The sequence below is a fragment of the Lipomyces oligophaga genome, assembly GCF_038497815.1.
Source record: "Lipomyces oligophaga strain CBS 7107 unplaced genomic scaffold V1516scaffold_6, whole genome shotgun sequence".
Lineage (NCBI taxonomy): Eukaryota > Fungi > Ascomycota > Lipomycetes > Lipomycetales > Lipomycetaceae > Lipomyces > [Lipomyces] oligophaga.
The window spans coordinates 185,637-204,484 of record NW_027117790.1 but is presented as its reverse complement, the minus strand read 5'-3'; the positions used below and the strand labels follow the sequence as shown (position 1 = coordinate 204,484).

Sequence of the window (18,848 nt, the reverse complement as noted above, 5' to 3'; positions counted from 1 at the left end):
AGGCATGCAGTCTGAAACTCAAACATCATTAACGTTTACATGTCCCAATTTATGCTGTTGATTTTCCCGTCCAGCAATCCGACGCGTAAACGAGCCCGTCCGCAAAGAAATTCGAATCATACGCGTCCTCTTATCCGATTTTATGTACAGCTATGGACAGAGAAGAACTGGTTCGAATCAGAGTCCTTGTAGTCCGACTCACTATTGATCAAAGAAGAACCGAAGGACAGCGAAGCCAGTCTTCTGGCCCTGGAGATGCTTATACTCCTAGTCCTAGTCACGTCTTGGATCTCGAGTCGCCGACCGTAAAGGCAATATGGTCGCAATATAGACAACAGGAATATGAAACAGGAATCAAACTCGACGGAAGCATCGATATTGTTCGCAAGTTTGTGCATGTCACCTACGGATCTACTTTGATATCCCAACTTATGGAAGAGATTGGTCATAGATATCAGCGGATATATCATGAGTATGCCGACTTGCTGTACGTTTGATTGTCGGGAATCTAACAAATATAGGCCACTAGAGCTCGTAAGATTAACGGATCAGTCGGATTGTGACTTTGATCCCGAATATTCGGTTAATCTAGTACTGAACAGCGGAAACGTAGTTCACGCATTCATTCCCCCTGTCGTCAAATCTATATCAGATTCAAATCCGAATTCAAATCCTGGTCGACTTGAACTAGTCGGCAATGACAAAATCGCTCCAACGGAGCAATTACACATTACAAGCAAACCCAAACGTCGGAAATCGTCTTTAGTGCTCGAAAACGGGAAACTGGATCCTCGAGTCGTTCTCCTGGCTCCAGATATCTCTTCAGATTTCGACTCGAGTATGGTTGATGTCGACCCCCAAAAACACTCCTCACCTGGTGAATCATCTTTCAGTCCTTTAGATGACCACGGTCAGCATACCTCCCAAGTTCAAAGTTACCAAAATAGCCACCTTGGCCATACTCCTCTTCAAGTTTTGATTGACCCAAAAACTACACTTCTGGCTCCTGCTTCCGAGCCCAACCTGCAAATTCCACAGAAACCACAAACTCGGTCCACTCGGATTCGCAAACCAAGACCGCCTCGCCGGCGGAAACCCATCTCGCCGTCAAATCTCACTCCTCCTATGGCGAGCAATATCGATGAAAGCGTCTTGCTCGAACGCGCTCGTCAATCACTCGTGCAAGCATTTTCCATTCCTTCTTCGCTTCCGTCGCATTCTTCTTCACAGTCCTTGCCGCAGCTACTTCATAATATCAAATCAAACCCGAAAAACAACCGTGCTAGAGTGACTCGCTCCCAATCTGGGCCAGGAAAAGATCTATCGAGCCTCAGATCTTCCCCGCCTCCGTAATCAATTCACAGATATATCCTACTCGTTTAAATATATAATATTTCATATTCCTAAAAATCTACATATCCATGAATACTGGATTCTGCAACTTCATTGCCCTCATTTCTCTTCAAGACTGACCATTACTCTGATCCATTGACCGCTCTCGCAGCTTCACATACATGTCCGCAATTTTCTTCGAATGTGCGTTGGCGGGCCAAAAATAACTGACGAAGGTCCATAAGTGCTTCCACATTTTCTCTCTCTCGTCGCGGACTAGATTGCGCGTCTTGCGTCGAATATGATCCCCGACTGTTATCAACTCCCTTTTCAACAACCCAGTCCATTCTTTAGTATCTAAACCGTCACTGCCTCTTCGCAGTCTCTTCAAACTTTGCCGAACAGGATGCATAATATCTTTACAAGTACTCTCATCCATACTCGAGTATTCACTGTCATTTTCTTCGATTTCTTTCCTTTTCTCAGAGACACGTCCACTCACAATAGACCGAGAGACTTTGGAACTAGATGGTTTACGACGCCGAGCAACATCTTCTTTCATCAATTTCTCTTTGCCTGTTTTCACTTCTTTCTCGACTTTCACTTTCCCATCCAAATTAGATACCGGTGAATTTGGGCGTCCGAAAGAGCTTGTCTTCAATATTGAATCTTCCTCTTTGGCTTCATTCTCTGACTTTGGTTTCACATTCATAGGCGCGGGAGAGCTGGAAGCAGATCCAACAATTTTTTTCCTTGCTATTCGTTTACCCTTCCGAGTAGCTTTGTCCATGTCCACGTCTTGAGGTTCCTTAATCAGACTAATTAGATAATCCACTCGTCGACCAAGGTGAACTGGACCAGGCATTTTCGGACCAGTCTTTTCCTTCTTTTCTCTCTCTTCCTTCTTGCCAATCCTATGTTCCTCCAGATAAAATTTGTCGCTCAGGCCAAGTGTCGGATCATCCCGAATACTGGTCCAACATCCATATCCATACTTCCGAACTCCAATCAACAGGTGGTTATCATCTACCGTAGTCCAGTCGCAATTCCAGCCATGGACTGACTTCACGTGTCCTTTCAACGTAAAGCTGTACTCATCATTCTCCGGTACTGCTTCGTACAATATTTGTAGATCTGCAGGCCGTTGCAAAATCAATTCAGCATTGAGATTCTTTACTAAACCTTTATACTCAAACAAGATAGCTTTCCTCTCTTTTCGCTTCACAGCTTCAGCGCCAATTTGACTTTGCTGGTCAAGTTGGAGCTTCCGTCCTTCAGCTTCTGCAACGGCTGCCTTGCTACCTTCAATCATCTCATCATAAACTTGCTTAATTCGTTCCGGATCTTTGTGGGAAAATGACCCATCGGCTGCAATCCTATCCCAAAACTCTCGAATGTTGCCGTAACGTAAAATACTCTTGTATACCAATCGTATGTCCTTCTCGGAAAGTGCGGTTGGGTCGCTATCTTCTTCATCCTGATGCTTCGCTCTTTCGTGACGTTCTTTCCGCCGCTGGTCCCGACGCGATGTACTATCTTCAGAGTCTTCAGCATTGTTACTAAATGCTTTTACTGCTGCTCGTCTTCGACTACTCATTTCAATCTGTTCACGTAAAAACTCTTCATGCTCTCGTTGCTTGTCTTCTTCTTTTATACGTGCTAAGTCCTCGGCCGGTATAATATCATCCCAATCAACATCTGCCTTGTAGTCGGTTACTTCAAACTGCTTCAGAAACTCTTCTCCTCCAAGATGCGACTCTCCCAAATCAGGAGTCGTAACATGATCTTCTGCATGTTCCAGTATATCGTCCAAATTCATGTTCTCAAGCTTCTTTTGGTTTCCTGTTGCTTTGAACATATTACCGGCCCCAAATTTTAAAATCGCGCTAAGCTCTTTACTGCTCGGCTCTTGCTTCTTGGAAGCTCCGCTGGTATCAGTAATACCGAGTGAAATGATGGCGTATTCTAGAACCATTTTCTTCCGGGCTCGCTCAAGGACTTCTTCTTCAACTGTATCCTTCGACACAAATCTATAAACCATTACATGCGATTTTTGTCCAATCCGATGAGCCCGTGCCATAGCCTGAAGATCGGCCTGAGGATTCCAGTCTGAATCGAATATAATAACAGTATCTGCAGTCATGAGATTAATTCCAAGACCACCCGCTCGCGTGCTGAGGAGGAATACAAAATCAGGACTTCCGGGTGCATTGAAATGATCAATAGCAATCCTTCGAGTGGAGGCAGGCACTGTACCATCAAGTCTCTGGAATGGTAATCCCCGGTGTGTGAGATAGTCACCGAGAATATCAAGCATCTTCACCATCTGACTGAAAATCAATACTCTATGGCCATCTCTTCGCAAACGTCCCAGTAGTTTATCAAGCAAAACCATTTTTCCACTGTTCATAATAATTCCGCGAAACACAAGATCAGGAGGAGGTCGTTCTTCCGCATCTACGCTGGCAAGGAACTGGTTTTCAGCATTGGGGAATAAGTAGGGGTGATTGCTAGCCTTCTTGAGCTCCATCATGATATTCAATAAGCTTAACTGAGAATTAGAGGAACCACCAGCATTGAGAGCACTATAGTTGCGGGAAATGATGTTCTTGTAATATTCGGTCTGCATGTCAGACAATTCCACTCGTAGAATTCGTTCAGATTTGGATGGTAATGACTTCTCCACGTCTTTCTTCAGTCGTCGAAGTATAAAAGGCTTCAATCTTTCATGCAAATCTCGTATAAATTTCTCCTGGTTAGCACCTAGTGAATCAAAATCAATTTCTTGGTCGATATGAAACTTTCCAGGCATTAAAAAATCAATGAGTGCAGCAAGCTCCCGAATATTGTTTTGAAGGGGCGTTCCCGTGATCAGCAGTCTGTTTTCAACTTTGAATTCCTGTAACGACTCGTAAAGCGCAGATGTCGCATTTTTCAATCGATGAGCTTCATCAACAGCAAGATATCGCCATTTGACAACTTTCAAATCCGACCGGTCCTTCAAAATGTATTCATATGTTGTCAGCAAAATATTGAATTTCGGTTTCTTTGACTTGCCGTCGACAAAAAATTCATGTTCACGAATAACTTGACGAGCTTTCGTGTTACCAAGATACACAATGTAATTTAGATCGGGAGCCCATAGGTCGATTGTTTCTTGCCAAGCAGGAACGGTAGATAAGGGGACCACGACTAAAAATGGTCCATTTTGTTTCCGAGCATATATTAACCAGGACAAGAACGCAACAGTTTGTACAGTCTTTCCAAGGCCCATCTAAAAGATCAGAAACAGGTTTGGTAGTCATTCTTATAATCTAAACTTACTTCATCAGCCAGAATACCATTCTCATTTCTTGACCACAAAAAAGCCATCCAATTCAAGCCAGTAAGTTGGAAATCTCGCAACTCTCCATGTTTGACAAACGAAGGTTGCTCAGTCAATTTTTCAAAGCGCGGTCGACGAACGCCATAATTAACGCTATGAGTGGGAAGTAGCTTCGAAGTTGACCGTGCAAGAAATTTATCAACTGCGCCACGGTCAAGCTTAGCAATGTCTTCAGCACTTTCCCAAGTACAGGAATCATAATATAATCTTCTCCATTTGACCAGATAGCGTAATCGATTAACTCCATCAATATTGACTCTTTCAGACGAAACGACTCTTTCAACAGTCTTGAACTCCTCAAGATTTTCACGAGCGCGCTCACGTTCAATATCCATGGCCTCAATGGTTTCTCGACTGGTACTTGAATCGTTTCTAATTTCAGCGTCAATAACAACACTTTGCCTAATGTAGTTATCTAATCGTTTGCTACCCCTTAGTCCAGAGAGAACCTCATATTTTTCCCAGGTATTATGCAGATGCGACATTTCCTGCCATTTAATGTAATATTCAAGATCTTCACGCGGATCGCTCCATTTATCATCGTCATTGCCGGAGAGAGGTCGATGATCCAATACAGCATCAATTGCTCCATACGTCTCCGCCTCAGCCGGCTGCCAATTGTTGGTTGAGACTTCATACATTTCATCCGCATCACTAACTTGTAAATCTTCATCGTCATCATCGTCATTCTCATTATAATTGAGGGTCCGGCTGTTTCGAGTAGAGAACCGCATTTCTGCCGGGTATTCGGTGCCTTTGTCAATTTTTCGCCGTTTCTTACGACTTCGATGCGATTGCTCATAATCATCACTATCTGAATGCTCAGATGCGACGATTGATGAGTCTACAGATGCTAGATCTGTTAAGTATTAACCAAGACAGGCAACAGAAACAAACCAGCGGCGGACTTACGCTTCGCAGACTGTGCTCTCGATCCCTTGCGGGACCGAGATGGAATTTCTTCACTGTCGTCGCTCCCTTCCATCTGACAAATTATGAGCTAAATCCCCTCCAGTAAATCTGAATAGCAACCTACCGCAATAAACCGATCGGGTGCAATGTGAGCACGCCCCTGATTAAAAATTAGAATATTAACAGAGGAAGAGAGATAAGCATACACTTCTCCTTAGTCCATATAACTCTGGATCAAAAATCTCGATTGATCGCTTTGATCGCGATTTAGAAATATTCACTGATTCGTTTGCGGATCCGTTCGATTTCTGCAAAACTCCATTCAGCCTCTGACCGATCAAAGGGGGTGAAGTGTTTGAAATCTCTTGTTTATCTTTCTGTAATGACTCAGAAAGATCTTGGCTATCGGAATCTGGATGTTCAGAATCATCTCCAATATCGCTTTCGACTACTCCATCGGCCGCGTCAGCATCGGATGCAGATTGAGTGCCGCCATCATCGTTTGAAAAATCTTCACTAGCTACAAATTCTTCATTTTCCTGCTGATCGTCTGACTCAATGACAGATAGATCGCTCATACTATCGTCCTCCAAATGTGAACCCGGGCCATCCGCTTGCATACTCGAGAGAGTGGCGGCAGCAGCTCCCTCGCTCATCTGCGAAAGACTGTGAACCTCTAATTTATCGGTTAGTATAGATAACAGTTTTCAGAAAATTTTAAAATCGAAAAGCAGATAAAGTAAGCTGGATGTCCCGTAGGGACACGCCATGGAAGTTCGAAGTGCAACCACAAATCGAATCACCAGTCCAGTCAGAGCAAAATAAAAAGATATTATATACAATCCCAAATAATGAAATGCCAGCTATGCTAACATTTTTAATACGGGAGCCGGCAGCCAAATTATAGAGCAATATTAGTTCAGCATCAAGTAAGTAGACTCCGAACAAAAGTAGCTCTCACGACAAAAGCACAAAAGCGAAATTCTACTTAAATCTGTGCAAAAGAGCACACTGAATATGCTCATAGCCCTAGACTCCAGACGCTAATCCACCAATTGAAGAGAAAGATAATACATACAAGAATCCACGACAGGAACTGGCAAACGAGTGGAAAACGCACCAAATCAGATTGGTCAAGAGAGGTCGGTAAGGAACCGGTTCCAAGTGTGAAATGACTTAAACAGCAAAAATGCAAAATCAGTAATCAAGGATTGTGAATAAATCAATTCCTGAACTAACTAATCGATATTACAGTTCTTTGAACAATTCTAGCTGTCCCTAATGGTCTGTTCTGTTGAAGTTATGGAGTAAAAAGGTAAGGTAAGACAACCTTCAGACCGCTGGCCCTTGGGAGTAACTAGAGTTTAAACGAATATTCACTAGACGTCTATGCCATAATACTAGTATTACGTCCTCCTAGCTAATCGTTCAACTGACTATCCTTCTGCCATTTGTTTCTTTTCCGTGAGCATGTGAGAACTAGACTCCTATGTCGGAGAAAGCTATGGCAGATGAATGAACCTAATAATGAATATGTCTCCTTTTTAATAAGTAACAGTTCAAGACTGAATATGTTTGCGCCATATCTACGATACTAGCATGTAGTAGTCAGGAAAAGTCTCAGAATGCTATAGTACTAGTATTGCGAACTTGAGCTAGGCATTGCAAATAGAAATTTTTATCGCCATCTATTGGATTAACTATCGTGTGTAAATGGGGTGTATGGCTGGTTTTGAGTGTTTATACTTAGTGGTGATATTTTTTTGATCTCTCCCTGAAGTATTCACAATTGAATCTTTCAGCATACATATCATCCAAGATTAAGGTCATCATTACATTACAAGCAGAACAAGTTTTTTTAAAAATATGGTCCTCATTTAAAAGTAAGAATCAGTCAAAAAATTGTTTACTCAAAAATCAACCATCAAAAAATATGATAACTGTGAGATTCGAACTCACGCCCCTTTCGAGATTCGAAACCACACTATTATGTGTAAGAGAATCACTCTTGAGTCGAACGCCTTAGACCAACTCGGCCAAGTTACCATCTGTTGTAAGTGTGCTGTGGAACACACAATATAGAGTGAAATTTGGGCTTGTTATCAATTCCCCTATACTTGCAACTTAGTATATTTTTACCTTATAGAAATTTTAAATTCTGTTGCAAAATAATTGTTATAAAACCTTTGAGGATTTTATGAGAAAAACTGCCTTGCAATTTTCTTTGTTGTAGTAGTAACTGAACGCCGGTAGATTTTATATGTGAACTGACGAACTGCTAAGCATATACCGATTTGTCTCCATGAACATGATATATCAGTCGAATCAAGTTATTATTTTAGATTTGCTAGAATCACTTTTACTCATGGATCAGACTACTACACCAAGACCCTTTAAGTTGAATATCATATTATAAAAGAAGATATGCTATGTTTAGTATAGCCATTTGTCTTTTATATGTAGATAGATTAGATATTAGATTCTCCTTCTTGATTATGGTATTCTCAGGTGAATAAATATCTAATTTGATTAAAAAAGGTAGAGGAAATAATCTATTAGAAAACTCAACTTCGTCCAGTATCTCACAAACAAACCTTCAAGTAGCCTCAGAGATGCCCGCGTATCCACAAGACAATTTCAGAATAAGGATGACTGTAAACGACACTATGCTTTCAATTTGGCTTGGGCTGCCTCATCATCGGCGAGAAAAAGCAATAAAAAATAGATTACTGATGTACAAAAAGGTTGAACAAAGTATTATTCATAATGGTCGAAGACACAGGAAGGAGGAAGAATGCAGATATATTTCACAAAATAATTGATTTTAATGAAGAAAATATTCAGTTGCAGCAATTTAACCAAAAAATCAGTTTAACTAGCAGACAAAAGAATTGCTCTTTAAAAATGTGTAGTGTAGAAGTATATATATATTATACAACGTGCTTTTCCGATGTGGGAGATCTCACTTTCACATGAGGCTACTGTTGACAATCTCTTGTCCAACCAACGGAATCGGCCTTAGCATCAAAACATGAAATATTTGATACTTTCTTGGATCCAGAAAAAAGCTTTTAATCATTTTTGAAATAACAGTGTCTATGTACACATGGCCACATAACGATTATTAAAATTTAGAGACTGACTGGCAAGAATAGGATTTATATATCCATAAATGTCTTCAGATCTCTTCTATTCGTTCATGCGAATAACGACAGCTCAAGTTCTTCGAGCATCAGGAATAGATCGATGCTCACCTTCGGCTTTGGACACATTGACTGACTTGACTATACGATATCTGGACTTGCTAGCAACTAAATCCGTTAAACTAGCCGAGATCTGTGGGCGCTCGGAAATCGACGTTGGCGATGTGCGAATGGCTATGGAAAGTGTTCCTGGCGGATTAAGGCCCATGAGAATTCTCGATGAAAACATTGATGGAGAAGTTGTATATGGAGTCGATACTGAAGACGAAGGTTTGGAAAAATTCTTTGAATGGTGCAGAAAAGTACCAAACCAAATAAGGTCCACCGCAGGCGGTGAAGACTTACTCGAAGGTCAGCCTCTTTGTCTTAATATGAACTTATGGACTAATAAACTAGTTCTTGTCAAAAAGCAGACTAAAATAAGTCAAGAAAATAAGCTGCGCGATACGATACTGGATAATGTAGTACCAACAATTATAGATGAACAGCAACAGCAACAACCACAACAAGAGGCTTATAACCATGAAACTCCTTTTATAATTGAAGGTGGGCCAGGTCCCAATGGGTTCAATTCATTCTGAATTCTATATATTTTGACATCAATTGATTGATTTGATTAATCGCTTATTTGATGTTGGTCGTATACATAATATGAGTTTGCAATTGTACGATAGCAACTTCGCTAAAAAATGTTTAGTGGTTTACGGTGTATTTCTCCCGCTATTAGTATTAAACTATATCATACATTACTACACCCCTACTAATACGAACAATTATTTGAAAACATAAGTCTTCTGACCTCTGTAAAGATAAGCGAAACATATCTTCACTAATTAATAAGTCAGTAGCAAGACAAATTATTAAAACGGCAAGAAACAGTGCATAATCAGGGAACACCAGGAAACAAAGAAAATTGAGCAATTCAAAAAGAGGGACAAAATTAATAACCAACGAACGATCTTCAATAATCGTAGTGTGCCATCTAATATTACAAAACTGAAGCAGCATATTGAAGCCCCTCGTTTAACTTGCAGGAGACGTTGCTGATTTTGTAGTGGATCCATCTCCCATGTCATTAGGCTTCATGTTCAGACTGTCTATGAAATCCATAGGTACTGTAGCATAGTCCTCATTATTTTCGATCAGAGTATTCACAGTTTCAATTGCAAGAAAATATGTATCTCCGTTGATAGCCAACGCTTGAGCCCTGTCATTAGATGCTGCATTACTGCTAGCAGTCCCTTCATTTGTTCCAGGCTCATCCCCGCCGATAGAAACAGCTGTAGGACCATTAGATAGTGCTTGACCAGAAATAGGATCTTCGTCCAGGTCGTGCGGGGAATAGAGAATATTAGGTGTAATAACTGTAGAGATATTATGAATATCCATCTTTGAGCCAGATTCTTCGTCAATTTGAGAAAATGACGCAACCCATTTCAAAAAATTAAAAATAATCTCCATTGAGTCACGGTGCGAACGAGGCAATAAACAGCAGCACAAATGAAGCGCTCTGCGGCGAACACCATCGTCTGTAATACGTTGAGATGACACCCAGATGCGAAACAATCGAAATGTTAGTAGTGGATCTGGCATGTCACGAAGAAATTTCTTCAATAAAGCTGCTAACTGGACTGGTGATTCATTATTTAGCTTTTCCCTAATTGCATGTGATGATCCAGACAAATCCATTTCCTCCACCAAAGCTCGAGACCTTCGAATATTACCATTCTTACGGAATACGCCTTCAATCGACATATCTAGAACATGTAAACAATAAAAAGTAAAATATTCTCCCAAAAATTCTTACCTTTATTGCGCATTGCAGATATGATGTCATCTAGGAAAGTAGGAACCTTCAATGCTACAGAACAGACTCCAAGGTCTGAGTCAGTTCCGGAACGCTCTAATAATTCCTCTAAAGGTACTTTAAACACAAGGGGAGCAGGTGACATGCCATGTGCCATAACATTGCCTGCTTTTCTGCGTTGTCTTTCACTAGAGCTACTAGGCGAAGATAATGCACCGGCATTCATTGACGGAGAAGTAAGACCTTTGCCTGCGGATGGCGAAGAGATCGAATGACTATTATTTTTTGTGAACGCTCGGCCGAATTTCTCCCAAAATCCGACTTTTGGATTTGATGGACTAGTCCTAGGTGCAATTGGAGAATCTCCTGCAAATTCTGCATATTCACGCTGAGTGAAAAAATCAGATACTAAACCTTCAAGTTCATCATATGCTCGTTTTCTAACTATGAGATACTCGGCATCTGTTAATTCTGCAAAATACTTTGGATTCGGTAGTTCAACACTGATACCGCTTGTTGCATTAAGAGTTAGGACGGAGCCCGTGGTGCTCATTCCCCTCTCCATAGAATGCTTTGCAATCTCAGATGAATCTGGACCTATAGTTGGACCCTTGCTGACAAGTTTAGGGACAAGCCCATTAGAGAGTGCCAGAGAAGACAGCCTCTGGTGTCGGAATGCATTTGGCCGCTGTTCTCGAGCCTGCTCAGCAGCGACAATGCGTGGAATATCGTCCAAAGTCAGATATTTCTCTCCAAATAAAACATCGGGTTTTTCAGTCACCAAAGGTCTAGAAGACTTCAAGAACTTTCTATCTGGAGATCCTTCCGTCAAACCACTGTTAGGATGATATGATTTATCAGATTTTTTAATATTAGGTATTTCCTTGAGCCTATCTGGAGATTCATTCATATTATCTGACTTTGAGCGACTTGCATTAGCATGGGTAGCAGCAACTGCAGCAGCTGCTGCTCGTGAATACAAGTCATCTTCCGTAACTTCTCTTTCTCTAGTTGATTTTTCCGCTTGCTGTGGAGTTGTTTTCCTAGGCCGCTCCGAAAAAGATAACTTCCGGCCGACAATAGTTTGATTATTTCGTGAACGAGACGATCTTTCACTGACTCGTCGTCTAACTGCTGGTGATGACGACTCCGCCAGATCATGAGGTGAGGATGACTCAGTGGGTCGCTGGCCATCCAAAAGAACTGGTGTCTTCGACCTGCGTGCTTGTTTACCTTTAGGATCTGATATAGTTCGCTTGAATCGAGACGAACGCATTCGTCTAATGTCAGTTAAAGTGTTTACATAACTTTCAACCAGTTCATGCCTATCAGCTGTAGAAGTACGTTTCAAGACAGATTGTATTGATTGAGAAGGAGGCACTGTATCACTGAAATTTTTGTAAACTCGATGGATGGCAACTTTAAGAAGAAATGAATACTGATTCAAGCGTGACACAAAAACAAATCCAGACCGAGACTTGTCTTCCGGCAACGCGCAGTCAGGACATAGCAGGCAGCGATTTTTATCGGACCATAACGCAGTAGGAAGAAGGGTGGCTAGTGAACGGTGACAACGAGAACAAGAGAAACAACTGGCAGCCAAATGCCACCTCCGATCTCGAATATCTGAGGGGTCAGCCGGCATTAATCGTGTACATTTCTCTTCTATTCCTTTTCGACAGCAAACACAGAGATCCGTGATATTCGGCAGAAGAGTTTCACGGGAGAATATCGGCGGAGAATTATGCGATGCCAAGTAGTCGAGAAAATCATTAACTGCATGTGAGTCTATAGACAAGTTGTCGAGCTGAAGAGCAATCCCAAGGGCATATTGTATAAGAAGCTTTAGATAATGTGCCATCGACTTGACTAATTCGATAACATCTTTGGGCCATGAAGGAGAGCAATCATCTTCAGTTATGGGAGTATTTTCTGTGTTGTGCGATGGTGACTGCTGTTGAGGTAAAGAACCAGGAAGATTTGTCAAGAAGCCAACAACATTCTTACATAGTGTTTTTGGCTCTTTCCCCAAGCGACGAACAGAAGAAATTTGAGGATGCTGTTGAAGGGTATCAATCGCTGAGAAGAGAACGTTAACTCTATATATCAACCGAGATGTGGCGAGAATTGAATCAATTGAAGAACCTGCCGTTGCGTAATGAAGCATATCGGAGATAGCTGCAGCAGAAACTTCTTCAAATTCAGATAAAACCGTCCATATCCGATATACTTTATTCTCAATAAGTTTCTGCTTCTGTTTTAACTGTTCCCGATCAAGAAGCGCTTGCTCTTCAGCCTTTTTCAATTCCAATCCGTTATGGGGACCAGGATCAGTTGCAGCCGAGTCCAAGCCCTTCGGCCTACTAGCAAGGCTAGCATTCCATGATTTATGTATCATATAACATTCCGGGTGCCAATTTTCATGACGCCCGTTCCGCAGATTTTCAATAAACTGCTTTAGAATTGCTGAATCACAGCCTTCGCAACGTTCAGCAAATAAAAGAGAAAAATCATAATGACAGTAAACAGCACCATCACGTTCATAGTAGTTATCGTCAGCCTGAAACACACGACCACATAGAGAACAAGAAAAGTGCTCTAAATGATATCTACGACCAATGGCAACAACAAAGTCGCCACGAAGAGCGTTTCCGCAGACATGGCACAACAGCGATTTTCTTCTGAAATAGTCGTGTTCGCACAGGGGCACAATATTATTAGCTGATGAAGTAGATTTTGATGAATTCGGAGTAGTGGTTGTAGAAGATGGGGAGGGATCCAGGGACAGAGGAAAAAATCTGTCAACAACCGACTTGCCACAGTCCTGTTACACAAAGGGTTAGAAAAAATTAAGCCAAATGGAAAACAAGAAAAACTACATACGGCACAAACAAAACATGACTTATGATAGTTTCGATCGAGAGCGCGCATGGTTGGAGGTTCCAGCGGCTTTTGGCAAGCGGCGCAGAGCGAACGCGACCGAGAGGCTGGAACTGGAGATGAAGACGAGGACGAGAGAGGTAGAGGACGGGATGAGGAGGAAGAAGCTGAAGAAGGCAGAGAAGCATATACGTCTGGGGGACGGGAAGGAGGAGCACAAGAAGTCATCGAGGTAGAGTTTGAAGGCGTCGGATCATGGGAAACTGCGGAATTGTTGGATGAGGAGGGTGAAGAGGCGAGAGCGCTTGCGGGGGAGACCTGGCGATCTAGAGAAGAGCTTGACTGAGGCACAGAGGAATCCTGAGGAGCATTATTCTGCTGAGGCCTCGAAACAAAGAGCATTTCTAGGATACAAACAGAACGTAATTATAGCGGAAGGGCATCGACACGTGAACAAGGGGAAGAGAGCTTTTGCGTGGTAAATGGAGTCGGAAACTGAGATAGAACAAAGGCAGGGGTGACAGCAGGAAGAGGGAATAAGTGGAGTCGAGCTGTGAGACAAAACACGCAACCAAAGAAGGCACCAAAACGGAGTAGAATCAACCAAACAACGTGGAAGGACGATATTCCCAAAAAGAACGAAGAAATAAAACGCGAAATTGTACGATATAAACAAAGCAGAAAGGGAGGTTGGTTGCCGATGAAGCTAGTATTATTATTGACTGAGCTGGCCGGAAGTAAGAAGGAGAGGATAGACTTGGCTTTAACTGTCCAGCGTTCACCGCCGACAAAAATAGGCAGATAAAACCGAAATGTACACTCAAGCAAGAGAATGAGCAAAAAAAGTAGCTTTATTCAACAAAACATCAGCAAATGGCGTGCAGAAACCAGAAGGAAATCAAAGGAAATGAGGATACAAAAAGGAAAGAAAGAAAACCCGCCCGCGTCAAAATCCAAGCGAGGCCGCCCGAGAGCAAGATAGATCCAAAACACAGCTATTATTAGTCATCCAAAGATTTAGTGATTAGATAATACGACCATCTTATGTGACTAAGCGCTAAGCGAGCGGCTCAGCCGAGTTACTCCATGATCTGTACGCAGAGAATGACACAAGAACGAATAGCCCTAGCCCAATTGGAACTGCTATTTTGGGTAAGTGCTGCTGGTAACGGTGATGGTCAGCTCGGGAAGAGTGTAAACAGACTACTAGATTTGGTAGTGCACAGGCTTTGTTTGTTTTTTTAGCAGTTCTGGGCCGGTTGAACTTAACGAAATAGTCATTGTTCGGGCCAAATGTATTGTGTAGAATTCAAAATTGCTTTTCTTGATTTTATTTCGCGTTTGCAACTCTTTTCGGGGTACAGTTTTTATATGTCACCATGCGATTCAGTAACTCTCTTCCGTTATTTGCCTTTCTCGCTGTCTTCACTGCTGGGCTTCCAGTTCTCAGAAACGCGCTGGCCGTGGTGAGTGCATCTGCCTTACCGCCTGTAGGGAGGGAAGCTGCAAAATCCAATGCCTTAGAAGCCCAGAGAGGTGAGTTTAAGCAGAACAAGGGAAATTGCCTATCATCCTCGCATAATTTCCTAACGGCGTGCTCGTCGTCGCCCAAATGTCGAGTCGGGCACGAGGACGGAACAGAAGAGGAGAGCGGAGGACAGGAGGCCCAGGAGGTAGCCTCGTTGGACGAACATGAACTGCTAACGGTTGCTCGGCCCAATCCCTTTCCTCCACTTCCTCCTCTTACGCCTCCTGTCGTTCTTCCTCCGCCTGGGTTTCCGCCAGGATACCCGCCATTATCCGTACTTTCTCCTCTGCAAGCTGCTGTGTCTGTCTCGTCAAAACTTTTCCATTGGCCGACAAAACGAAAAATCCAATCTCATAAACTTCCCTCTGAAAATACCCAGAATCCTGAAGATTTTCTATCTCCCTCTGCTGCGGCTATTATGACAGAGAATAACGAACGAAATTTGCTTGGGTATCCCCCGACCTTGTAATGCTGAAGATACTTTACTCGGTTGATACACTGTTATATTCAAGTATTCTTGCGTAAATAAATTGACTAATGGAAATAAATATTATTATTAACTAATAAACTGATAATAAAACAAAAATACCCTAAACACCTAAAGCAATGCTAAACATTTTTGTCGGATTTCGTCCGCTCCCTTGATATGGTTCTCATGTAATTTATCCAATGATGGTGCTATCCATGAATTCCATTCGTGCTCAGCTTCTTCGCGGTTACCAGCATCAATGAGTGCTTTTAATTTCTCTGGCGCATGAATCAATTCTAATAGGGTGTCCTTGATTGCCTTCGATTTCTGGTCTGCAGTCCGAGTAAGCATTGCATTCAACGAAGCAGATACGTCCGCAATATGAGCTACTGCCGGAGCAAGCGCTGAGGTGGTAGGCTGCAAAGGATCCATACTCCCACGCATGCTCTGTATGGTTTCTGTTGCTGAAATCAGCTTCGAATAGTTATCATACACTAGTGCCTTGCCCTCTCCTTCTAAGGTTACAATTTCATGAGCCAGATTGTTTGTTTTAGACAGCAGATCGTGGGATCCATGCGTCCGCACAAAATTATCGAGCCATTCATCAGGCTTAAAATCCGGTCGATCAATATCCGACGGTGCAACCGCAGCCGAGAAGCGATCGTTGCCAATTGCATAGAACTCACGAAGCGCAGTTCTTCGTGCTGCTGATGCTGAGGAGGGAGTCGAGCTACCTCCAGTTCGCGATACAGATCTGCTGGACGACTGGGTATCGACACCTCCGCGCAAATAACCTCCTCCAGCGGACGAAGACACATTGGATTCTGTCGAAACCCGTGGCGTAGCTCTCGATGAAGCAGCCATATTATTCGAATAGATTCAAGGCTAAATATAGCATAAATTTATTATTTCTGTCTTGAACAATGCTAAGAAATGTCAGCAACCACATTTACTATTACTAGCTGTTTGTTGTCAATTCTCAATTCATCCTTCTGAAATTAACGCTGTAGCCTACCATTCTCTTAGCGCAAAATCCGAATTGGCGGCACGTGATCTCGGATTCAGTAAGCTATTCAAATAAACTGAGAAAAGTACAGGAGATAAACTAGAAAAAAGGAGAAAAATAAAAGAAACCAGTGTAAGAGACAAAAATATGGCTGTGCATTGGCTTTGCAGGTGGTTTTAAGCTTTTACTGGATATTCTGAGGATTCTGGCCTCCAAATGGACCGCTCGTATTTTTACTTTGTGTTATCAGATGATCTGATACGGACTTAAGGCCTAGTAGGGAAATTGTCACCACACTCAGTTGCGAAGCGTTTCTAAGTGAAGAACGGGTCATCGCTAATTTACAGAGCAACAAACCGAGAACTAAGACATCCTACTCCTAAAGTGGTTAAACTAGTGAGCCAGAGTATCCCTAATGATGCAAAGACTTCAGAATCTATGAGAATCGATGTCATACTCCCCATCTTCCGGAAGTGCTACGTCTTTAGGTCTGTTGGAGCGTTTCTACCTACTGTAGAAGAACCAAGTACACCAATTCCAGCTTGGCGGCTTCCGGCTACCGGTTGCAGCTCGCTGGTCTATATAATCCTCATGAACTGCCCTAACATTTTCTTTCATCTTCACAATTTTGTCTGTTCTATCTCTGTAAACATTACACTCTGTAATTGGCCATGAATACTAGAATGCCTCATGTACTGGTTGTGGGTGGCTCCTTCGGTGGTCATGCTTTCGCCTATAAGCTGATCTCTCTTTTGCTTGAGAAGAAAATACCTCTTCCACATATCACCTTGCTGGATCCCCGTCGGGGTCTTTTGAATCCGGTAGCAATCCCCAGGTCTTTGGTTGAACCTCGATTTGCAGAAATTACTTTTGCTCGTCCTGGCGAATTCTCGCGTGAAATGATAGATAACGTGGACTTTGTCCATGCTAAAGCGTCATACATGACAGATACTCATGTTTTTGTGAAGTCGCCCTTATATGAAGACACGCTGCAGCTCAAGTACGATTTCGCTCTGGTTGCTACCGGGAGGCACCATCCTGATTATATTATGCCCTCTCAGCCTACTAAAGAAGAGTTTCTAGCACTAATGAATTTCTATGTTCTCAAATTTCGAGATGCTAATCATATTTTAATTGTTGGCGGAGGTGCTGTAGGAATCGAAGTTGCTGGCGAACTGCGCTACCATTATCCCAGCAAGTCAGTCACTTTAGTTCATCCACACGCAGAACTGCCTCCCGAACCGGTCTCAGAAAAGTTCAAGCGAAGAACACTGGAGGCGCTGAAGATACTTGGAGTTGACGTGCAATTGAACACAAGAGTGAAGACCGAAACAGAAACAGGGGTTATCACTGTCGATGGACGTGAGATCACAGCTGATTGTGTTGTAGGTCAATTTGATACTTTGATAATATTGTTTCAGGAGCTAACTCGCATGAATAGTTATGGACATCCTCCAGAGGAAAAGTGGTCACGGAATTCATGGACAAAGAAATATTTGAAAATGTTTTAGATTCTACGGGAGCGCTCAAGGTGAACTACCACATGAATCTGTCGGGTGGGCAGAAGTCATTCGAAAATCTCTATGCAATTGGGGACGTCAACGACTTTCCTGTGATTAAAACTGCTGGAGGAGCCATCCACCAGGCCGCTGTTGCAGCTCAAAATGTCGCTCGAGCTTTAGCCATCCAATGTGGCAGAGAAGACACATGGCCGGAGAGAGCCTCGATTGAGCCTTGGGGTATTCACACTGCTATTCTCATTGGCAAGGAAATGGGTGTTAGCCAGCTCATGGGACTGGGAGACAGCGCCGGCTACAAAGAGTCGGCTGCTTTTTTCGGCGACGACATGTCGACAAGCAAGTGCTATGAGTCTTTAGGAATTCGAAAATCCACGAGGTTACGAACACTAGAAGACTCTCATGATGGATCAGTTAAAGCTCTTGAGAAGACGGCTGCCTCACTTTCGGTCAGAGAAACGACTACGTCGGTTTAAACCAGTTTTCGTTTTACCGGGCAACTCTAGCAACTATTAGTATGATATAATACTTTGGAATATAAGTTGTCGTCCACGGAGAACAACATAGTATCAGACATGCCATCAAGCAAAGTGTAGGCATTGAGCAGAATATGCTCTAGTATTAGAGATGCCAGATATAATAATATCAAAAAAGAAGTCATCATAAACTTATTTACACTTCGAAGAAATACGAAGTTAAAAAATTCACGTGAAGCATACTACTTACCATATAATTCAGCAACCGCATACAGCACGTTCGGCCTAATTTTCTCAATATTTTGTAATCTAGATAAATGATTGAACCCAGCC

General features: G+C 42.4%; 7 protein-coding genes and 1 non-coding gene across 8 annotated transcripts; 4 read left to right on the top strand and 4 right to left on the bottom strand.

The window, feature by feature from the left end:
- The first annotated feature begins 23 nt into the window (after positions 1–23).
- V1516DRAFT_678055 (uncharacterized protein) lies at positions 24–1,410 on the top strand. The gene is made up of 2 exons (XM_066922694.1): positions 24–472; positions 522–1,410. The coding sequence occupies exons 1-2, from the start codon at positions 153–155 to the stop codon at positions 1,351–1,353; spliced, it is 1,152 nt and encodes a 383-aa protein (XP_066776042.1). The 5' UTR covers positions 24–152; the 3' UTR covers positions 1,354–1,410.
- V1516DRAFT_452636 (SNF2 family N-terminal domain-containing protein) lies at positions 1,408–6,065 on the bottom strand. Its single transcript, XM_066919063.1, has 4 exons — positions 5,754–6,065; positions 5,630–5,702; positions 4,657–5,576; positions 1,408–4,606 (listed from the first exon to the last, which is right to left on the bottom strand). Exons 2-4 carry the CDS (start codon positions 5,700–5,702, stop codon positions 1,463–1,465), a joined length of 4,137 nt encoding a protein of 1,378 aa, XP_066776041.1. The 5' UTR covers positions 5,754–6,065; the 3' UTR covers positions 1,408–1,462.
- Positions 6,066–7,563: 1,498 nt separating this feature from the next.
- On the bottom strand, positions 7,564–7,675 carry V1516DRAFT_t56. Its single transcript has one exon. It is a non-coding gene; the product is annotated as a tRNA-Leu (tRNA).
- Positions 7,676–8,621: 946 nt separating this feature from the next.
- V1516DRAFT_678046 (uncharacterized protein) lies at positions 8,622–9,616 on the top strand. Its single transcript, XM_066922693.1, has 2 exons — positions 8,622–9,183; positions 9,229–9,616. Exons 1-2 carry the CDS (start codon positions 8,802–8,804, stop codon positions 9,411–9,413), a joined length of 567 nt encoding a protein of 188 aa, XP_066776040.1. The 5' UTR covers positions 8,622–8,801; the 3' UTR covers positions 9,414–9,616.
- Positions 9,617–9,634: 18 nt separating this feature from the next.
- V1516DRAFT_451922 (uncharacterized protein) lies at positions 9,635–14,409 on the bottom strand. Its single transcript, XM_066919062.1, has 3 exons — positions 13,523–14,409; positions 10,640–13,463; positions 9,635–10,589 (listed from the first exon to the last, which is right to left on the bottom strand). Exons 1-3 carry the CDS (start codon positions 13,919–13,921, stop codon positions 9,856–9,858), a joined length of 3,957 nt encoding a protein of 1,318 aa, XP_066776039.1. The 5' UTR covers positions 13,922–14,409; the 3' UTR covers positions 9,635–9,855.
- Positions 14,410–14,429: 20 nt separating this feature from the next.
- On the top strand, positions 14,430–15,580 carry V1516DRAFT_678043 (uncharacterized protein). The gene has a single exon (XM_066922692.1). The coding sequence runs from the start codon at positions 14,899–14,901 to the stop codon at positions 15,514–15,516; it is 618 nt and encodes a 205-aa protein (XP_066776038.1). The 5' UTR covers positions 14,430–14,898; the 3' UTR covers positions 15,517–15,580.
- Positions 15,581–15,582: 2 nt separating this feature from the next.
- Positions 15,583–16,686, bottom strand: V1516DRAFT_678040 (Vps51/Vps67-domain-containing protein). The gene is made up of 2 exons (XM_066922691.1): positions 16,532–16,686; positions 15,583–16,478 (listed from the first exon to the last, which is right to left on the bottom strand). Exon 2 carries the CDS (start codon positions 16,378–16,380, stop codon positions 15,646–15,648), a length of 735 nt encoding a protein of 244 aa, XP_066776037.1. The 5' UTR covers positions 16,381–16,478; positions 16,532–16,686; the 3' UTR covers positions 15,583–15,645.
- Positions 16,687–17,129: 443 nt separating this feature from the next.
- Positions 17,130–18,636, top strand: V1516DRAFT_678039 (uncharacterized protein). The gene is made up of 2 exons (XM_066922690.1): positions 17,130–17,907; positions 17,964–18,636. The coding sequence occupies exons 1-2, from the start codon at positions 17,194–17,196 to the stop codon at positions 18,513–18,515; spliced, it is 1,266 nt and encodes a 421-aa protein (XP_066776036.1). The 5' UTR covers positions 17,130–17,193; the 3' UTR covers positions 18,516–18,636.
- The last annotated feature ends 212 nt before the right edge of the window (positions 18,637–18,848 follow it).

What these genes read in the sequence shown, in the direction of transcription:
- V1516DRAFT_678055 (XM_066922694.1), top strand. Translation starts at nt 153, where the DNA reads ATGGACAGAGAAGAACTGGTTCGAATCAGAGTCCTTGTAGTCCGACTC. An exon ending in TATCAGCGGATATATCATGA is followed by an intron (nt 473 to 521) that starts GTATGCCGACTT and finishes TAACAAATATAG; the next exon opens with GCCACTAGAGCTCGTAAGAT.
- V1516DRAFT_452636 (XM_066919063.1), bottom strand. Translation starts at nt 5,702, where the DNA reads ATGGAAGGGAGCGACGACAGTGAAGAAATTCCATCTCGGTCCCGCAAG. An exon ending in GAGAGCACAGTCTGCGAAGC is followed by an intron (nt 5,577 to 5,629) that starts GTAAGTCCGCCG and finishes AATACTTAACAG; the next exon opens with ATCTAGCATCTGTAGACTCA. An exon ending in ATGGTATTCTGGCTGATGAA is followed by an intron (nt 4,607 to 4,656) that starts GTAAGTTTAGAT and finishes CTGATCTTTTAG; the next exon opens with ATGGGCCTTGGAAAGACTGT.
- V1516DRAFT_678046 (XM_066922693.1), top strand. Translation starts at nt 8,802, where the DNA reads ATGTCTTCAGATCTCTTCTATTCGTTCATGCGAATAACGACAGCTCAA. An exon ending in CGGTGAAGACTTACTCGAAG is followed by an intron (nt 9,184 to 9,228) that starts GTCAGCCTCTTT and finishes CTAATAAACTAG; the next exon opens with TTCTTGTCAAAAAGCAGACT.
- V1516DRAFT_451922 (XM_066919062.1), bottom strand. Translation starts at nt 13,921, where the DNA reads ATGCTCTTTGTTTCGAGGCCTCAGCAGAATAATGCTCCTCAGGATTCC. An exon ending in AGTCATGTTTTGTTTGTGCC is followed by an intron (nt 13,464 to 13,522) that starts GTATGTAGTTTT and finishes TTTGTGTAACAG; the next exon opens with GACTGTGGCAAGTCGGTTGT. An exon ending in ATCTGCAATGCGCAATAAAG is followed by an intron (nt 10,590 to 10,639) that starts GTAAGAATTTTT and finishes TACATGTTCTAG; the next exon opens with ATATGTCGATTGAAGGCGTA.
- V1516DRAFT_678043 (XM_066922692.1), top strand. Translation starts at nt 14,899, where the DNA reads ATGCGATTCAGTAACTCTCTTCCGTTATTTGCCTTTCTCGCTGTCTTC.
- V1516DRAFT_678040 (XM_066922691.1), bottom strand. Translation starts at nt 16,380, where the DNA reads ATGGCTGCTTCATCGAGAGCTACGCCACGGGTTTCGACAGAATCCAAT.
- V1516DRAFT_678039 (XM_066922690.1), top strand. Translation starts at nt 17,194, where the DNA reads ATGAATACTAGAATGCCTCATGTACTGGTTGTGGGTGGCTCCTTCGGT. An exon ending in AGATCACAGCTGATTGTGTT is followed by an intron (nt 17,908 to 17,963) that starts GTAGGTCAATTT and finishes TCGCATGAATAG; the next exon opens with TTATGGACATCCTCCAGAGG.